General features: G+C 38.9%; 1 protein-coding gene across 45 annotated transcripts in view; it reads right to left on the bottom strand.

Annotated features, from left to right (window-relative positions):
• Positions 1-3,619: 3,619 nt before the first annotated feature.
• The window catches only part of adgrl2a (adhesion G protein-coupled receptor L2a), a 141,476-nt gene continuing 123,933 nt past the window's right edge, over positions 3,620-21,162 (bottom strand). For 5 of the 45 annotated variants that reach the window (XM_036141107.1, XM_036141110.1, XM_036141112.1 and 2 more), the window contains 9 exons: positions 20,832-20,923; positions 18,007-18,051; positions 17,672-17,698; positions 16,693-16,861; positions 16,343-16,492; positions 12,367-12,463; positions 10,641-10,769; positions 9,386-9,403; positions 3,620-6,266 (listed from right to left, as the gene is read on the bottom strand). In XM_036141107.1, coding sequence (XP_035997000.1) covers positions 5,416-6,266; positions 9,386-9,403; positions 10,641-10,769; positions 12,367-12,463; positions 16,343-16,492; positions 16,693-16,861; positions 17,672-17,698; positions 18,007-18,051; positions 20,832-20,923 — 1,578 coding nt within the window. In that variant the 3' untranslated portion in view covers positions 3,620-5,415. Of the gene's footprint in view, positions 6,267-6,886; positions 6,940-9,351; positions 9,404-10,640; positions 10,770-12,366; positions 12,464-16,342; positions 16,493-16,692; positions 16,862-17,671; positions 17,699-18,006; positions 18,052-20,831; positions 20,924-21,162 lie in introns of those variants that run through there. The other 40 variants (XM_036141121.1, XM_036141149.1, XM_036141150.1 and 37 more) reach the window with 30 other exon arrangements.

Below are 21,162 nucleotides of genomic sequence, written 5' to 3'. Positions count from 1 at the left end.
GCCTGGGCACAAATTTCACAAGCAGAAACCAGCTTACAAATGTTCCAACCTATCAAAGGCCACCAAGGGTCATGTTGGAGGAGTTTGAGGGGTCCTGCTTAGGCCAGAATGCCCATCGAATCAGGAGGAGTGTACCCAGACCAAAGCATCCCAATGACACTGGGAGGGAAAGCAAAGAAGACCAGCAGGAGTTTCAGGAAGTGCTGGTTCAGCAGGCATGGCAACATGGATGGAGTTCTCCAAAAGCCCAGCACAGGAGTGGCACAAACCAATGGATGGGTCAGATAGGCTCGGTATGACTGTTTGGTTGTTTGAATGTATATCAGATTCTGATAATTGGTCCAGGTAAGAAATAGTTCAACTATATTCCAGTTTTCTGGGCGCTCCATCCAGGATTCCTCACTCAAAACTATAAATTGATGCTGCAGCGTTGAGACAAAAATTGATATCTGGATGAGCATCTGTGTGAGGGATTCTTGCTTTCGCCCCAAGGAGTCAGTGCTACCTGTCCTATATGACTCACTTGATGGTCTGCAGACACCATATCACTGTTGAGTAGGGGAGAACTTCCTCCTACTTCTCCCCTGAGTAGGGGTAGACGTGATCATCTCTGGTCAATCTGGAAATGATTGAGAGAGTATGACACTAACTCCCATGTCAGAGGCATCAACTCCAATTACAAAAGGTTTAGTAAGAGCAAGGTGGATTAAGACGAATGTATTGGTGAACAAGTGAATGAGATACTGGAACACTGGTATGGCCTCCTTAGAGTCTCAAGGGTTGAGCATGGTTTGCAGGCTTGGTGAGAGATATTAATGGGGTCTCCACCGAGATATGGTCCCGAATAATAATCCTGAGTGTCTCCGTGAGATTCTTGCTTGGCGTTCTGAAATCAACATCCCCACAGAGATATAAAACTTTGGCTTTTGGTTTATTTTAGGCTCAGTCATCCTGTCAATGAAGGGGCGGGATGTAAACTTACTGATATAGATCCACCAGCGCAGCATGCCAAGCACAGTAAATAATTGGTGGTGGGTAGGAAGAAACATGCAGTTTGCTCTAGAAACACATGGAGTGCTAAATGTAGAACAGGAAAGAAGTGAGTGTTACAAAAGAATTGGAGACACAACTAGGATGGCAGATAGAAAAGGACGGTACTTAGGACATGACAAGCTGACAATCATGACATGAAGGAACAATGTCTGAGCAGAGAACAGTGCATGGAAATTGCTTTCAAAGCCAATCCCCTTGGTCACCTGACCACTACGACACCTTTCTTAAAATATTATTTGTCAGATTGAGCTATATTTCTCCTTTAAAGGGGCAATGACATCACTGTATAAACTATCTAAGGCAGTTGATATTGCTGCAAATGTAAATTCTCCGAAAAATTTGATTTAAAAAAATAACACTTTATCTCACCCATTGAAAGCTGGAACCCAGCAGGGATAAGCGTGTCGGAAAATGGATGGAATTAACAGTTTATTATAGGGGGTTGGTTTGCCTGGCCAGAGTTTCCTCTTCAGTAAAAGGGTTGGGTATGGTAATGATTTCTGACTCTACCTAGTTGACTACACTGATTGGCAACAACTATATTTGGGAAACTGTTCAAACACGCCCACACACACCCTTGTTCCCTCCATCCACACCTCTCTTCTCAGCACAACACTCCGTCACAAATCCATTATTATGGTATTATGGCTAGTGGAAGTATTTGTGTTGCAGGATATCGGACAAGCAAGGTCAAGCTGACCAAAGGCTTTGACCTGGTGGTGAGATTCATCATCCACACAGGGACCAAACTAGTCCACGGCAGCAGTGCAGTGAGCTCTCTGCTGTAACCACCCCAGAGAGATTGCTGCCCTGCTGCTTCAGTTCTCATACATTTATCAAAGGAGACAGCATTTAGAAATCAAATAAATTTGTGGGTAATGGCAGCGTTGTGGTCGCCACTTCTAGTGTTGGTACAGAATTTCTTTTTTTCAAAATCAGTTTGTAACTTCACCACGGTATTAGACTGTGGTCAAGTTAGTTTTAGGTTGGATATTGGATGCTCGTGCTTCACGGTTTCTGCGGCAAGCGAGCACACAGCGGCAACGCCAGATCAGCCTCCCTGTGTTGGCTCGAATAGGAGGCAGACGCCGTTGAAGCCGTGGAGTGTAAATATCCAGTGTCCAACCTAAAACTGACTTCAGCGCAGTTCAAGCTGGTGTTATAGTTGTGTCGAACTTCCCCATAAACTTCAGCCCCTCTGATTCTCCAATTCTTTGGGAGTAAGTGCAAACTTCCATTTGTTTTGAGCACCCTCAGACATCATAACTCCCCTTTTTAGTAGCCATCCTCTGCTCGAGTGGAGCAGTCAGACATACTAGCGTGACTTGTCATTAAAGTAGCCGGATGGTGTTTCAGGAGGAGGGAGAGGGGAGGAGGAAGGCTGTTTGCTTGTTGGTGTGCTCTGGTTGGAGAATATGAATTGCGTAGAAAGATAAATCGTTTTCTGGTCTGACTGTTTTCGAGCAAAGAAAATTGACCACCTATGAGTAGACCCTTTAGTACCCACAAAAGATCATATTATACCTACAAAACCACAGAAAACTTTAATTTCTTGTCATGGCCTCTTTAACATCCTAGAAAAAAGAAAAATATACAAGTATTTATAAAACCTATTTTGAACGCACTTTTTACCTTGAGTTTGAAGGATGCTGCTTAAATAAATAAAATATAGTTCTTAAATAATTTGACAAAACTTTTGAGCTATTTTTAGTAGGATTTATATGATAAAATATGAATAATGTGAAATAACAAAAAGAATTGTTAAATTAGTATTTCATAACACCGTTTGATTATATTTTTCTACAGTAAAACGAATATTTACAAAATAGAAGTATTAAAAGTTTGAACTCAATACATTAAGTGTTATCACAAAAATAAAATTGTTCAGCATTTTTACAATGCAGACTAGAAACCGATATGATTTTTTTCCCCCTCATTGCTATGCATGCGATTATGCTTTTGAACAGTCAACAATTACCCTAACACTTGATTCCAATCTGACATTCAAAGGGTCTGCACAAGAGATCACGGGGGAAAAAAAAGAACGCAATACCTCTATGACAATTTGAAGCTTCAGATAATTGCACAAAATGTCACATAATTGTTGAAACAAGTCAAAACAACACGCAGCCCACACAGCATTATGTGCGCTGACATCAAGTCCATTTCTGCAAAGTTCTGAGTCATTTCCTTCAGTGCCAAATGGTAAACAGTGCAATTTCCAACCCCCTGCTGTGAGCTGTCACTCCGCCTCAACTGGTGTTATATCAAAGTTCTTCGTAAATTAGCATCACCTGGGGCATGAAATGCACAGGAACTGACTGTGGGCTTCAGCGGCAGCAGACATTAATTAAAGCAAATATGTTTCATACCAGGAAATATTATATTTTATACAGTTTAAAGACTCAAGCCATGTGGAAAGCTGACCCCTTGTCAGAGCTACGGATTCTCCTCCACTTTCTAATGCACCAGTTAAGCGAACTTGAGTGTTTTTGCAGCGACAGACCCTTTAATTGTGCCATTCTCACTGAATAATATACTAAGTGGACAATGCTTTAAACCAGTGTATTTTTTTTAACCTTTATTAGTGGTACAACCACACAGAGAAACATTTACAATGCATTTTTTCCTACCTGAGTTTCTCATGTTTAAATCACATGGACAGATTTGGCTTCTCTAACACACATGGTGAGCTCACTCTACTTTGCAGCGATTGAATAGATAACAGGGAAAACAGAAGGAAAATAAAATCCCCCAGAAAACAAGATTTATCAGTTTGCCTTTCAAGGTGCTCGGAACTTACTAAGAACCTGAGTCAAAAGTATTTTATGTCTATAGCAATATGATCAAACCTCCTTTCTAGACATAAAAACACAAGCCATTAAAAAAGCAACTTGTCTGTTGACAAAAAATCTCACATTTATTGTATTTGTTAAACAAGTGTTGAACTTTACATCAGTCTTAAGTGATAAGCCCCTTATGTTTACATAAAAAACATGAGCTACAGTACAGCATGTATACCAGTGTGGGAAACTATTCACACATTTCCCAATTTATTTATTTATTCATTATTTGGAAAGATTTTAATAAATAAAATATTTAAACTGGAGCGGAAGAACAACATTGAAGATAAAAACTTTATTGTCGGTTTTATCTCAGCAACACTTTCCCATCCCTCTGCTGTGACTGTTAAAACAAATATTTTAATCAAAATAATAACAAAAGAATGTGCAATGAATAAATTACCTTAACTGGTTGTTGCTATTCGTTTCTACTAAAGCAATGCCACTTTGGCAAAATCAGATAAAGATATTCCAAAGAACAACATTAACTGAAATTGTTAAGAGAAAAGAACTGAACAAAACACTGGTTGCAAGTTTGAAAATTCGATGCATTGTTTGACTCATTTCTTTTAATAGGCCTTTATGCTCAACCATACAACCTTGAATGAAGTGTTGGTACCATAAACACACTGTATAACATATGTGCAACTTTTACACAATAGTCTCTCAAGTGTTAAAATTTTGCAAATAAAAGGTTTCTTTATAATTATGCTTTTTGCCACCCCCCACCCCAATGAATGCCTATTTTACACTAGCAATACAACAAAATATATATTTGAGCAGTTTCTCCTTGACAACAGTTCAAAGAACAGTTGAGAAAATATAAGGCCAGGGGCTTGATTGCTAGTGGTTATACAATCCAAACTTGATGGTGATGGGAAGCAGCCAGGACCTGATATTCCTTTTCTAACAGTCTGATTAGGAACATTGTTAACAAACATGTCCATGTCCTGGTCCAGGGGTGTAAAGGAAAAAAAAAAAGAAAAAAAGAAGATGGTTCAACTTGGATGTTGGGAAGTGTATGTACAACCTTTTGAGAGGGAAATTGCTGTTTGGATGTCACCTGATTTTTTTTTTTTTCTTTGTTGATTTTATATATTTTTTTTACTCTTTTTATATTTTCACACCTTCAGTTGTCTCAATAACTCAACAGCAGCAGCACATTTAAATACATTGTTGGCTTGTCTCTTAAAATTGAAATCTGACTCTTCGTTTTATGTACAGTTTCTTGAAAATGTTGCGCTGCTGTTACTGTGCCGTATGTCTGAGTCTGCAGGGAAGAAGATGGCAACACGGATGGCGGAGGGGAAGTCTGTAGATGTCAAGCATATGTGTGTGTGTGTGTGTGTGTGTGTGTGTGTGTGTGTGTGTGTGTGAGAGAGAGAGAATGCTAAAACTTTTGGGCTCTCTTAAAAAATTAAACAAAACACTTGTCCTGCCTTCAATGTGTTCGTGTGTGGCCTGAAAGAGGTCAGGTTTGTGTCAGGGCAGCAGGGATAAGGGGATGATTTAAATACATTTAAAGGCTTGTCACTAACTGCATCTGTCCTTCTTGTGCATCACCTTCAGGGATGCAGTCCTCTTTAGTAATTGGAATAATGTAGCCATCGCTGGTCCCTCGGCCTATCTGGTAATAGGCCTGGAGCTGGTGGCCAGCCCCTAAGTTGGGCATGCTTTTGTAATAAACATCGTCATTCTCACTCCCTTTGGTGGAGGCGACATCCTCCACGACATCAGGGCTGCTCTCTGGGCATGGAGAGTCTCTAATATTGGGCATACTAGTGTACAAAGAGTCTCTGTTTGGAGACTGCGGACTGTCGTCCTGGTTGGTTGTCGTCAGTGGGCTGACAAAGGTGTCGACTCCCCCGTCGGTCCTCACCTTCTTCTGGGGTGCGTACAGAAGCGAGTGAGTCCGCTGGGGGATGAGGGGCGCTTCCAGCTCTGGCTGGTGGTGCAACTCCAGGCTCACCGCATCGCCTACATGGACCAAAGATGAAGCGTCAGCCACAATGGCGTCGTCTTCGCTGCTGCTGCCACCTACCACTGTCACCTTGGGGGGAGCCCGCTCCGTGTGGTGGTAATGGTGGTACTGCGGCGGCGGAGGCGGCTGCTGGCGGTGGGGCGGATGACGTAAACTGGAGTGCTGCTGCTGTTGGTGGCTTTTGTTACAGGCACGCAGGTTGTTGTGCACAAGCTCGGAGATGATCATTTTTTCAAAGGCAGCATCGTCCAGGCTGAGTCCGCAGTCTACTACTTGCACACTGTCGCCAAAGTCCCCGTTACGGAGTGAGTAGCTATTGTTAAAGTTACCATTTAGCGGTAGAGTATCCATTGCACTTGTATCCCTCACCGCACTGTTCAGTGAGTGCCCTGGAGACAAAGGAAAATATCACAGGATATTTCATTAGTCACCACCAATAACCATGAAAATTGAAACAGAACTTTAATGCTGTTTAGGATGCAGTTTTGTGTAAAAAAAAAAAAAAAAAAAAAAAGTTAATTAAAGCCATGCTTTGAATTTGTTAGTTGGGCACACGCCTTAACATACATTACATAGACATGCAGTTTATTTGTAATGAGAAATTATTTTACTTTCTCATGTATACATTTCAACTTTCCCTTTGAAAAATTGCTGTAAGAAAGCAGGGCATTGTGCATTAAAGTCTGCCACTTAAGTGACAAGGCAGTGAAAACAAGATCCCAAACAACATTAAGAAATAAATCCAAACAGGAATCACTAGTCACGAGACACCGGGCACAGGTGGATGTATAAGTATGAAGCAACAAATTGGCAGGCTATGACACATACAGGATATCTAGCAACTAATAGAATAGATGTAGTAAATAAATAAAAGCAAGGAAATATGACAAAGACAGAAAAGGGAACGTAATTATGTATCAACAGGGGACAGCCATCTTTATTCTCACTACAAGGGGAGCCCACAAGCAGCACTCCACCATCACCACACACAGCAGGTGAAAAGACTCACTTTAGACAACTCACATCATGTCTGTCTGCTCAGGCTATCTGGTCTAAGAGCAGCTGATGTACAAAAAAAGTAAAAAAAAAATGATTTATTGTAACATGGATAATTGATCAAAAGAACAACAAAATGTAAGATAAAAGTCTTAATTGCAAAAGAGCAAGAGCAAGGGTTCAGCAAATGAAACAGGTAAGCGGTAAACTGCTTTTACATGTGTGGATCAAAAGGCAACATTTTTTTTATTTCCAATTTTCTCACATTTTAGCCAATATTTTTGGTGCATTTTATTCTCAACAAAAGTGAGAGACCTAGACGCATAGTGCATAATTGTGAAGTGGATAGAAAAGAACAATGCAAGTCTGACTGTTGGGCATATACTTGTGTTCATTCCCTTTTAATCAGATGTCCCAAAATTAAGCCCAGTACTATCAAAAGCCTTTATAAGCCCCTTAATTACTAAAATGTAAAAAAAAAAAAAAAAAAAAAAACTGACTGACTGGAAGGACAGGGATATCTTTTATGAGACAAGCAGCCAGGAGAACCAGGACACAGATCCACAGCTCGTAGCAGACGTGTGTTCTGGTCATAAGATGCCAACAATTTACTTTTTGGGAGGCAAAGTCCTTAGTGGCAGAAAACTCACTGTAGAGGTTTCTGAACACACAAGCAAAAGCATGGTGGGGGCAGCCTCATGCTGTAGCAATGTTTTTTGTCAGACAGGACTAGGTAGCTGGTCTGATCTCATGGAGAAAGACAGATTGAGCTGCATACAGGGAAAAGAAGAAAACGTTTTAGAGCTTCCCCTTCAAGCAGGACAACAACCCTAAATATATACAGTCAGTGGAATTGTTTAGAGCAGGGGTGTCAAACCCCTGTCTTTCAGGGCTGGTGTCCTGCAACTTTTTGATGTATCCCAAGTACAACACACCTGAATCAAAGGACTCAATTGCTTCCTCATGCACTCAAGTCCTGCTAATGGCTTAATTATGTGATTCAGGTGTGTTGACTGAGAGACACACATCTTTCTTGGAGGACACAGGCCCTCGAAGACTGCGGTTTGACACCTTGATGCAATTGTGAATTTATGGCTACACCTAAATATTGCTGTTCACGTATGTACCCCTTTAAGTACGACTCAGCTTTACATATTTTGCCAAGTCTCTAAAAACGGACATCGTTCCAAAGGACTTGCAGCAATTATTGTAGCAATAGGTACATCACAACAACAATACCTGGAGGGGCTGAAACAATACACAAGGGATCTTTTTTAAATTTCTTTTTGGATTGTCTTTCTTCCACTTCACAATTATGAGCTACTTCAGTTTTTTGCTTTCCATAAAAATCCAGTAAATCCCAATGACATTAGAAAATAGGGCAGTTTTGCAAGGGACAATTCTTAAAAGCTGCTGTATATATATATATATATATATATATATATATATATATATATATATATATATATATATATATATATATATATATATATATATATGCTGTCCATTACTTGGCAGCTTGTGTACCCAGAGCTGGCAAAGTTCATAGATTGCCCACAGCCCAGCATTTGGCATCCGTCATTGTAACAGTTCCCTGTGAGACCCAGGTCATTGGGAGAACAACTCAGGCAAACAGCCACTGCAGAGGTCAGACATGGTTATGTTAGGAATGTCTCAAAGCATGGAGGTCATGAAAAGCAGCCCTAAGAAAACCAAATATTTTTTTATGTCATGGTTAAGAAGGAAGATAACAAGAAAAATGTTCTCTGCAATGGCTGGTAACCTCCTTGTAAAATAACAAGATTTAGAGAACAAAAGGAACTTATATTTAAAAAAGGTCACAATACAAAAAGTAAAAGTGAAAAAGGAGAAGGGGAAAAGGCAGCGGGTGGGGACGAGTTGTAATTGAGCAGTCTTTCAGAATCTATTGAAAGTTGGGATAAAGGCCAAAAAGTTCTGAAAGAAAAGAACGTGAAATGGAACAGAAGCTGCGGTGGCATCTACGCGTTAATGCCTGCTTGGAGGCAATTTAGTGTCCAGACAGGTGTTGTCTGAAAGACTGTGACAGGAGTAATACTGGACACTGAGACTGCTGAGTGCCACACAAGGACAACGAGGACAGACGGTTCCGGAAGGAAAAATAAAAGGAAACAAAACATTTCTGATAAAAGGTTTTTTTCTCAGATCAAAATCAAGAAACACTTTTTTGGTATGTAAAAAAAAAAAAAAGACCAATTAAACAAAAGATATAAAAGCAGCGTAGTGGGCAAATTCAGGATGAATCTATTAGAAGTTGAAAGATTACTTCAAACGACCAAATTGAAGTATCTCTTTTTGCTTTTTAGATTCAGAGAAGGATTTAGCTGGGTTATTTTTCTGAACCACTTGCTCTCCACTTGAGTGTGTGTTAATGGCCTAAACCAGTGATTGTGCCGGGGTTTTGGGTTGTTTTAAATAAGCATGCTGAAAAAAATTTACATTTGATAGGCAAAGTTAAGTTTTACTCCCATACTTGTCTCTCTGTAGGTCACTAAAGGGAAGCAGAGGGGAAAAGCACAAAACATGACAAAAGATGCCACTTCAGTTTCAAAAGGAACGACATATACAAAAACATCACAGCCTTATCACTGTTTTAAATGCTTTGATGTCATGTGCAACAGAAGTGTAGTTATTATTACTATTAGCACAGGCATAATCTAGTAGCCAAGTATTGCATCTATACACAAATAACTTAGCAGAATGCATACAGAAAAAAAAAAAATCCACATTTATTGACACCCCCGGTAAAGACGTGATAATGACTTAAAATACAGTAATATTTACATTTGAGTTGAATAATCTTAAAATGAAAATGTTAAGTCGAGGGCCTGAGACACCCTCATCTCTTAGCTGCTCTTCAAAATGGGAAAGACAAGCAAACACATTTAAGTAAAGTAGATGTGTGTACCTCTACATTAGTCAGGGAATGGCAACAAATACAGCAAATATATGATATAACTTAAGAGACGTTGTTTTCTTAGCTTCTCTTATAAATAGAAACAGAACATGACATTCCTGTACACACGTCAGGAAATATTTCATTAGCAATTTTTTTTAAACTGGAAGAAGAATAGAGGAAGACCCAAGTTTGTTTTGCTACCACACAAAATAGCAGCATTGTAAGGGGGGTAAACATGTTTTTTTTTTTTTTTTTCATATGAAATCATACATTATTTTAAGGGTTTTTACACATATTTAGCAAGGGTGCCAATAAATGTGGGGTCGATGTAAATTCTTTGAGCGTGTTTAAGAAGTTACGCAGCATGAAACAAATTGCCTCGTATGTTCATGGAAATAAATCTTAATGATCTTTCAGTTTATACAACAGCTTCGGTCCACACCACTGTTTACATTATCTCAAGGCAGAACATGCAGTATCTCTTTCCCATCTTAATCATTATGTCCCGTTAAGAGAAATACGAGAGCACAGAGGCTGAATCTAGGTGAACCACAAAGATCTCTGTCATACATGACAAAATGTTTGCCGCGTGTGTATTTTTTTTTTTTTCCTTTTACACACAAACACATATGATGAGCACAATATTAAGTCTTCGGGAGACAAGGATTTCGACAGAAAGAAGATACTGCAGAACATGCTGCGTTTCATTTGGACTTCTGAACACTCGACCGAAGAGATCAGTGAGGAAGGGGGAGAGAGAAAAAAGAAAGATGGTGAAGAGAGAAGAAAAAAAAGGCGGAATGCGGGTGAAAGAATTAGATAAGCACACCTGGTGAGTTAAACACTGGAGCTGTGGGGGTGTTACACACGACTGTCTCAGCCAGTAAGGTGTTATAAGGGTTGTTAGTGCCTTGTGGTCGCAGGAGAGGGTTTGTTAGTAGATAATTCCCAGTCATTCCTGGAGTGGCAAGACAGAGGAGGAGCAGGTAAGTTTTGCAGTTGCCTCAAAGTTTCATGGTCGAACAGAAAAAAAAAAAAAAAAAAAAAAGCTAAGACTCTGGCTTTGTCTATTAGGGCATGTAAGCCTAACTCTGAAATCATGATGTTGCCTAAAACTTTCCACTGAAGAATAAAGAAAGCATAAAATTTCCTGCCAGTGCTTGTCACCTTCACCCCCCCACCCCCCACCCCATTTGTTAAGTGTGTTGCAAGTCCTTCCGTTCCCATTTATTTACAACCTAATTTTCAACCAACTATGCTCATTATTACATTCTGTCGTAAATGTGTTTCATAACTCACTTTTAGTTATTATGTTGTGCAGCATCATTTTTAAAAAAAAAAAACAGCACCTTGGATTTTCGGTAATTATGCAAAGGTTTTGCTGTTTCCAGTTCCTCCAACTATAAATTATACTTTATGACAGACAGGACAATTATCCCAGGTTTTTTATTTATTTATTTATTTTTAAAAAATCAATTAAGGCTAAAATTTAGCCATTATCTTCCCAAGCCTAATCTGCCTCATTTTTCTTGCTTGCCGTGTGTTTTAAGGATCTGAGGTATTTCCACTGCCATTTATCACCTGTGTTAAATGCCATCTGTCATGTTGAGATGTCTCCAGGGATGTTTTTAATGACATGGAAGTGCTTCTAGGAGATAAAGTCCTCCTTCAGTGCACTAATTCTCCAGGGTAACTACTATGCCCCGGAGTGATCAATATCCAACCTTTGCATTAACATCTCCAGGAAATGGTAGCGCAGAGGGGCAGAAAAAAAAAAGTTGTGCCTCTACATTGTTACTGATGTATCTCCAAGTCAAAATGTCCTCGAAAGTGTTCAATACAACAGTCTGTCTTCCGGGAAGTGAAATCAAAGAGGGAAAAGGGAAAGCAAAGAGCGGCAGTGACAGAAGGCAGAGGAGGGAGAGTTAAACTACCTTAGCGTAAACCCTCTTTTCCCTTGCATGCTTAGAAAGCCATTTCAGATTCAGCAGAAAGCCTTAACGTCACACTAAGCGCACTGGGTCAGCCAGAGTTGAACATCATCTTCTCATCATCATATTTGTGCTCAAACTAAATAATAAATGACAGTTTTTTTTCCCCCTCCCTCCCCCTTAAATCTCTCCATAAAGTAACACAGGTCACCTTCTGCATTGGGCAACAAATGGCTTTTGCCTCATATTTGGATCATCTGAAAATAAAACTTTTTAAAACCATTTTAGTTTTTTGCCTATGCATCCCCTGGGCATGAACGTTGACAGCCAACACTTAAATCAAGAAAACGTCCAAGTCTCAATCGGAGGCTGAGGCTAGAGGCACGAGTGACGGTGCAGTATTTGAGGAAGACGTTTTTTTGCAATCCTGAGCTGCTAGAAGAAGGAAACTTTGTTTTAAGGCCTTCCTTTTTTATTAACCATGCTGCGCTGTCATTTCAAGACCAAGGCATTTACTGCCTGGACCTTGCATCGTCTTGTGATCGCTGGAACTTGAAGGTAATAATATTAGCTGGGTGATGAAATTTGTGCATAGGTGTGAAAAGAGATGAGGTGTGAACTGACCTTGGTTAAGGGTGGAGGTGCTGTTGATGTCACCTGAGATAAAGGAGGACTCAGATTGCTTTCTTACGGTGTCATTCCACATTCTCCTGATACGACTCTGTTAGGTCAACAAGGGACAGTCATTAGGACTTTAAACCAGCCCGCTCAACTATCAGCACAACTTTGCTTTATTTCTTATTTACAAATTACTGTCTGCATCACTCATCTGCCTACACACAATGAAGTGAGGACAGTACTGATGTTACATTTTACATCAGTACATTTTAGAAGTACACCAATCAGAATTTTGTTGCTAATTTCAGAGGTATTGTAAAGCCCCAATCTGCTGATACTAATTATTGCTGATTCCAGTTTCTCTTTAAGATCTATATGAAAAAATAAAAAGTAATATTCCAGGTTCTGCCATTTATACGAAGAGCTTAGATTGTGTCAAAAACAGGGTTTTACTATTATTTTAACACAAAGAGAACATGATTACAGAGTTTACATTTAAAATTTGTTTTAGAATATTTTATTTGCAGTTGGTGAAGTAGCATTGAAAAGAAGATCCCTAACTGAGATTTCCTGTCATAAACCGTCACAAACATTTCCAAATACATCATTGTCAAAGACAGCAATGGTGGTTGAAAGCCAAAAAGGAACAAACATAGTAGCTTTGCTGTTCTCTATTCAGCATTCCTATTATGCACTTTCAGTCTTGATCTCCCTTACTCTTTTGTATCCTGAATAAACTGCAGACATATCTGAACGTAGGGCTGGACGATATAGAAAAAAAAAAAGCATATTGATAAAATAGAAATTATTGTGATTGAGATCAATCATTTTCAAAAAATTCAAACGCCATTTTTTGCTGGTGATTGGTGACCTATTTTTAGGTAAAGAAACAAATACTGAATTCTCACTGAATCCTTTATTCAATCAATATTTTACCAAAATGGAAAGGTTTTTAAAAAGAAAAAAGAATTCCTGGTCTTTGAACTCTTTGAAGAGGGCTAAGGTTAGTGATGGAGTGTACTTTGGTCTGCGTTTGTGATTAGTTGGGAGGATGTAATGACTGCAGTATTTACCTACATGATTTGAGTGCAAAAGGAATGAAAATTGTTCTTCTATTGAACTTTTTATTGGCCCTGTTTTATATCGCACCAGATGTTTAACGAACAATATACATTGTTACTGAATTATCATCCAGCCCCATTTAAACATAAATCAACCAGTAGGTCAAGTTTTAATATATCAAATTTAAAGCTATGTTGTATTTAGAAAGGTGCTTTACCAAGAGTAAAGTGTGAAAAAACTATAAAATATTGTTGAAATTCTGAAAGATAAAATGATTTTGTAATGATACAGGGAATAATGCTCTGCTTGGTTACAATCAAAAGTGCGTAAAATCTGTGTTTTAAGCAAGGTTTCACAATAACTGACAATCTGAGCTGCTCTGACTGTCAAAGGTAGACTGTTCCACATGTAGAGAGCCACCATGAAAAAGGTTATCAGCTCTGAATTTGAGCCTGAATCTAGGAATGTACAGCAGTAGTTAGTTTGTTGATCTTGGAGCTCAAGCTTACCTCAAGTTACCTCACTGATATTGAAACATAGCTAACTTTAAGTCTTCTTAGGACTGAGAGTCAAGACCTGGTAACAAATATGTATGATGCGTTCACAGACTATAAAAAGATTGCAGTTTTCAGTTTTTGACTAGCCGGTCACTAGTGACTGATCAAGATGGAAATCTGTCAATTCTGGTCACCAACAGATGTCTCAACTCCATTTCAACTTTTATTCAAAAGCATTTACATCTAAGTCGCTTTTTGAACACCTTTAGCTGCAGTTCGTCCTTCGATCCTTTGGCTAGAGGTTGAAGTATGACATCATTGTCTTTCTGTATCCACACCATATCTTGCGGTATTATCTACTACAGGAAAAACCGTACATTTTCAAAGCTGCAGCTCGTCCTGCAGTAAAAATGTACCTGTAATGTTTTTCTTTCAAAAGTGCAATACTGTTTCTCATGCACGTGACATCAGTGAGAAATAAAGACAAAAGCAAGTGCTAAAGGGGTATAACAGAAGAGAGGTTCTCATGCAGCACAGCAGATTCTAATTTTTAAATGAGGAATAATGTAACATCTGTTCTAAAGCTCAAATGCTGAATGCACGTTCTTCCTAGAATGCTTGAGATGGATAGAAACCTTTGCCCTCTGCACATATTTCAGGTTTTATGTTTCAAACTCAGCCTAAAATGGATTCAGCTTATTCTTTTTTCACCAATGGCAAAACAAAAAGAGAAATAATAGCTTTGCATGCAATTGAAGCCTAAAATAATTTGAGGAATCATCGTGCGGGATGTGGCTTAGCTCACTTTTGCCCAGGAAGCATTTGATTATTAAATGATTATATCAAACTTGAAGTAGAGCAACAAGATTATTTGCACAGTTGGAGAATTTTCTCTGTGTTTTTGGTCATCAATCTCTGTCCAAGCCTTATCACTTAAAAATAATCTAAAGTGTTAGTATCAATACGGTAAGGCTGGTTCTGTCTCACACTGATGGAGATTTTGGCCACAAAGCTCCAATATTTTGTTCTATTAGGTTATAGAAATTTGTTTTGCGTGGTCTTAAGAGTTGTTCAAAAGCCTTTGAGTAAAACACCAGGAGGATGTCTTTTAGTGAGTAATGGCTTTTGTGTGGCCACTCAACCATAAAGGCCTGATTGTTGGAGAGGACCACTAATGCTTGCATCTCTGTAAAGCTCTATCATCTCCAGGAAGAAAGTCTGAACCTCATTTATCATGACCACTGGCTTTCTGCTCAACTGTCGGACTGAGCTGCTTTGTCTAAAAGTTCTCATCCTCGATGCAGCCCTCCAGGATGTCTGTTCAGCCTATCCTGTTGGTAGAGTTGCCGAACATTTTAAATGCTTTAAATGTTCTGTATTTCACCGAGGACTAGCTTTCCCAGAGGTGCTTCACGCAGTATTTTAGCTTTTGCTGCTTACTTGTCCTTTTGACATACATTGTAAACTGTGTTATTTTATTCAAAAACAGAAATGCAACTGTGTTTACAATGTTCCATTACATTATTGTCAGGGAAATACTTTATCTCCATTTATGGTCATTTTTGTTTTCTTATGAGAATCTATTGAATTGATCAAATTTCATTGATAAATATTCTGTTAAGAATATCAAACGGTATAACTTTGATCATTTTTACCTCAGTTTGGCATTGACTAACACCTTTGAATAGAGTTAAAAGAAAAAGCACCTCACTATGGGTGGACGATTTGGAAAAAACTATCAAATAATTATTTTTTAAGCATAATTACAATCCCAGTTTTAGCACAACTCCCCCATGAAAAAAATGGGCTATTAAAAATAACAAAATATGGCAGAACATTTATGCCGAGCAACATATTCTAACACATTTCTTTCTCAAGTTTTCTTAATTTCCAAGTGACATTTAATAAGAAAACTGATATATTAAAGACTTGTAGAGCACTTGATCCCAGCTCTTTTGCTTAAATCAAAAAGTGTAATTTTATTTAACAGGTAATCTACGACAGTAACCTTCAGAGAAAGTGTACTACATTAAAGCTATTTTATGAAACTAAAGGAAAAAAAAATGTGTTTGAATAAGATCATAGAACAACAAAGGCTGACCTTACAAGGGGAAGCAGAGTTAAAAAAAAATACTTTTCAATGTGATGCCAAAGAAATTGCTGAACTGACCAGAGTTTTTCTTTGCTGTATGTAATTTATTAAAATGAACTGAAAAACACGATTACTTTAGTCGTAATGGAGCTTTAGGTGTTCACATAAACTGAATCCATTTTCAGTCTGAAACATAAAATCTAGAAAAACTAAACCATGTTAAAAAAATTAGTTGACAATTTTCCTAAGCAAGTATTCATATCGGTGTTAACATCGTGCATCATGAGCAGCTAAGCATTGAAAACATTGTGTTGCACAATTGGAGCCTTACTGTGTAAAGCTGCTGGTCTACCTGTGTACCAGAAGAGTAGCGCGCACTGGTCCGTGTCGTGGACGTCTTTGTGGAACCGTGCGAGCTCTCGGTCGGCAGCCCCCTGCAGCAGTACGTGTGGCGGAAGCACTTGCTGTACTCTTTGCGGACCTGCATAAGTAAAGAGCAGGTGTTTACACAGACTGTTGACTTTAAATATGACTTAGCCTGAGATATCAAGGCGAGCCGTGTTTGGTCTTTATATCAGCATGTGGTGCAATTTCAGAAATGCCGGAATGCTAAAACTCAGATGCCTTTCACCTTGAAGGACAAATCTCTGAAAATTAGAGTGAAGTGAAAAGGGGGCTCACTTTTTTCTGAAGAAGGCAGTGGAAAATGAAGATAAACATTCCTTGGAAGGTGTTGAATATCGTGAACAGGTATGCCATGACAATGGAGGCCTCACTGATGAAGAAGAGGCCGAAGGACCACGTGAGACCCAGCAGGCACAGCAGGGCGAACGCTCCCATGACCCAAGACCTAAGCGATACAAGAGAAAAACAACGAAGCAAAAGCAGAGAGGAGATTTAACATGGGATGTTTAGTAAATGAGTGATGATTGACAACTTTTATTTTTCTCATTCTGATCTTGGAGGAAATTCTTGAAAGATGGTTGTAAACCATAACCAGAGGGAAAACACAGAATGGCAAAAAAAACACATATGCAATACAATCTCATGCCTAAGAATTTTGTTCCCAGTCTTTCCTTCTTCTCAGACTTTCAGCCTAAACTCATCAGCAGTTCTTGCCTTCAGACAGTCAAGTTGGAAGGAAGACCTTGATCTTTTTTTTCTGTAAATAACTTTTTTTTTTATGCATTAGAGCATACCAAGCAGCAAAGAGAGCAGAGCAAAGCACATTTGTAAATAACTTTGAAAGAAGCAAAAGGCTGCTGAGACACACTGAATATTAATCTGATCTGAGTATTTATTAGAACTGGAGGAACGAGGCAGATGTGGAAGGTTCAAGGGATTTTTTTCTTCCTGTTTGAGCGCGAAGGTCCTGTAAAGACTTCAGACAGCAGCAGTTGTCACAGTTCATTGATCAAACGCACAAAAACGACAACCACAACACCGGATTGATGAAAAACGGTGAAAGTGACCAGTCACAAGGACGGATGGATGAGAGGCTTTAAAGCTGCAGTTTGGGATTGGATGAGTGGGCGAAACAAAATAAAAGGAGAAAGAGAGAGAGAAAGAGAGAGATAGAAAAAAGGAAAGGACAAATGAGGAAGAGTGGAGAGAATAAACTGTACGTTGAAGAGGAGAGTTCTGGGCAACATGTTCTTACTTGATAAAGTGTTTATTATCTTCATAGCTAGAGAGCATGATAGCGGGAAGAGAGAAACACAATTAGATCAGAGCATAGAACAGCGGCGGGTTAGTTGGCACTTGAGTGTGATGTTTTCAACTTTTTGATCCAAGGGAAATCAGGGGAGGCAATCAAATTTGGGTCTAACAAGAGCCAAGACTTGGATGTTTTGATTAAATTACCAAATATTCCATCTTAAAGCAAGGGAATTGGTCAGAAACATCCGTCTGTGGTTTGAATTTGCATCTGTGCTACTGATGGGTGGGTGGTGGGTGTGTGGATAGCATTATTTGAGGTGCTCTGTAAAAGCTTACCCAGGCAAATCTGTATTATAGTAGCCATCACAAACGCGATAATTACTGGTGTGGGTCGCAGAGTGGAGACAGAGGTAAAAGATGAGAGGAGAAAAGAAAGCAGAGGGCCTGCGTTAACTTTGAATTGCATGGTACATGCAACAGGCACTGTGCTGAAGTGGCTAAAAGACCAAACTCTGACACAAAGAAAATGACCACAAGGAAAACAGCAATTAGTATAAACAGTGTAAACAAGAATAAATGAAATAATTTCAACAGTCAGGGAGAACATTTTCACCCATCTCTAAGTAACCAGGGTTCAGAAAATGTGGCCCGCTGTGGTTTGCTTGATAACGGAGTAGTCTATCACAAATAATCCAAGTTGTCTAAATAGGCCTTTAATGACTGTTCTCCCTAACCACAGAGCTGTAATGCTGAAAAAAAAAAGCTAAAAAGGGAAAAACAAACACAGACTATAAATAGCTGAAGGGATACTCTTACAAACAGTGGTTGCAGCTTGAACAGTTACTGTAATAATATGATTGTGTAAACTGGTATTGTTACAGCAACCAACAAGACCTTATAACCTCAAATAAAAACAATCCTCAATGCCGCAGCACCAATTGTTACATATTGTTTTATTGACAGAGGTAAGAAAAAAAAGTGAAAAGAAAATAAACCTTTTCCTTTCAAGAGCAAAGCATTGCTGTGAAATCTCTCAGCTGAAGAATGGATGGTTAGGTAGGGGAGGTGGTGTTTGAATGATTTCTTTTTCTACCTATGAGACTTTAAGATCTACTAGAGAAGAACAAAAAGTCGGCATGCTGCAGAATTTCTACTGTAACCCATCATTAAAGGAGCAAGCGACGAGTAGTTAAACCTAAAAAAGTGTACATCTCATTTTGAGTTTTTGCACTTCTGAGACCAGGGGGTTTTTGCTTTGAGAAGCACAACAAAAGAGCACAAACAAGAGCTCAGAAATTATGAACAGACAACCACGAGGAATAGGTCTTGTCATAGATTACTTTTTTAACACTTGCTTAAAGCAGCACTTTGTAAGTTTTGACACAAGTATTAGCTTAATTTGAGATACATTAAACAAACTTTCAGGTCAAGGGCAACTCCGTGCGGGCTGCCCTTCTCAACAACTTACCTATGTAACTTGAGAGGGTCGGATCCGTCGCTGAATGGGTCATGTGACCTAAAGGGTCATTTGACCGAGAGCGCTGCTTCACGGCAGTCTGAGCTCCCCTTAAACACGAGAGCTAACCTTACACGCTACTACTTTTCTCATCCTCGAGTCGAAGTTTGTCATGGTCGAAGGAAAGCAAAAAAAAAAAAAAAACTGTCTAAGGAGGCCAAAAAGATAAAGCAAGACAAGGTTCGCTTCAGAGGAAAAAAGAGTGAATCTTACTAAATAATATGCGCGTAGGTGTTTGATGAAAGAGCAATCAGGATGCAAGAACCAATCTCCTTTTGCTTCGTTATTAATGTGCTGGTGAAGATTCTCGGTCATCCGGGTCGTAATTAATGAACTGGTAAGTTATCTTTTTGCCTGTTGTATGCAAAATATATGTCTGAATCTATATGTAAAACCCAAAGATGTAAAAAGGCATAATAAAAAGAAATTCTCTGCAAAGAGGGAACTAAAAGTAAGTTAAATTTCCTTGAAATTAGTGTATTTGTCCCTGATTTGAGCAGGTACATAAGATTATTTGCCAATAGAATGAGTATTTTGACTCCTAAAATGAGATAATTAGATATACTGCACTTGAAGTAAGATGATCGAGATGGATTGTTCCTATTTTAAGTGCAAAAACCTTATTCCATTGGCAGATAATCTTATTTACCTGCTCTAATCAGGGACAATTACACTCATTTCAAGAAGATATTACTTACTTCTAGTCCCTTGTTGCAGTCTGTTTAAAGTAACAGTTTAAGTAATTGCTATTTTATGGATTCTTTGGTGTTAATCATTGCAGAAGATGTGATATTAAAAGTCCACTATTTATCAGTGAAATCGGTCTCTGTTAGCACAGAGTGGTGAAGTAAATGCAAGCTATGATAAACTGAAAACCCACTTCACAGAGGACTTTGGGATTTACATGAATCAAATTGACCTGGTGAGACCGGGTGTGCTTTCAGACCATGCAGAAGGAATCACTGAACCAAAGGGCTGCGGCCTACAAGTCAGCAAAACTGAGCAACATAGACTATATAGGAGAGGGAGATTCCCCTGATTCTTGGCTGAACTCTGTGTTATGGTCCACCTGCAGGCTATTCAGTGCTTTCAATACACAAAGAGCTTTTGTGCGCCATCCTTAACATTTTAATATCTGCATCAGGTTCTGCTGATCGGTGTATTTCTTAGAGGAGTTAGACTCTAGAGGCTCATTCGGCGTCTCTGTGGGCTCCAGCGGGCTTAGCTGCTGTTTGTGTATATGCTTGCTATCATATTGATAGGTCACACCCATGTTACCTTTACAGCTCATGGTTGTTATGCGGGTTACCAAAACCTCTGAAGGTGGAACAGAGGTGTAATGCTGGCGCGTCAAACAAATTATGTGGAATCTTTGTTTTTTTCCAAATGAAATTGTGCAAAAATAACCTCTTGTCCTGTTGTGACCTTAATGCTTTATTACAAGCCCTAAATATTAATTGCATACAACCTTTTTTTAAAGAACCATACAGAAGAAATCCGAAACTATTCCTTTAAACGTTAGAAAAGCTCACGCCAGAACATGTAAAAAAAAAAAAAAACAAGACCAACTTCAAGAGAACCATGTTCACATCACTCATACAAAAAAGAAACATTGTGTTGGACATATATCCAATGTTTTACTTACTTTATGTTTTCCAGTCGACTCGAGTCTGGTTTCAGGGTGGTAGAGTGCTTCACCATTTTGTACATCGTGATTACCAGGAAGATGAGATTGAGCTGTCAAAACAGAATAATGGCAGTGTTAATTCATGAAGATTTATGCCTCAAGATAAGGCAGACAGAGGAGGAGAAAAAACTGTTAATTTGACTATGAGTATTAAAAGCAGAGAGCCTTTAACTCTGCATTGTCCACAGACTAATCCAATAAACATCTATCACTCCTGCTAGTCTCAGACTGGCCGACTGGCGCCAAATTTAGTGTCATTCTATATCAATGAGAGCATGAAAATACATTA

Source organism: Fundulus heteroclitus, chromosome 9 (genome assembly GCF_011125445.2).
Source record: "Fundulus heteroclitus isolate FHET01 chromosome 9, MU-UCD_Fhet_4.1, whole genome shotgun sequence".
In the NCBI taxonomy this organism is placed as follows: domain Eukaryota; kingdom Metazoa; phylum Chordata; class Actinopteri; order Cyprinodontiformes; family Fundulidae; genus Fundulus; species Fundulus heteroclitus.
Note: the sequence above shows the minus strand (reverse complement) of the source record. Positions and strands in the feature narration are given on the sequence as shown.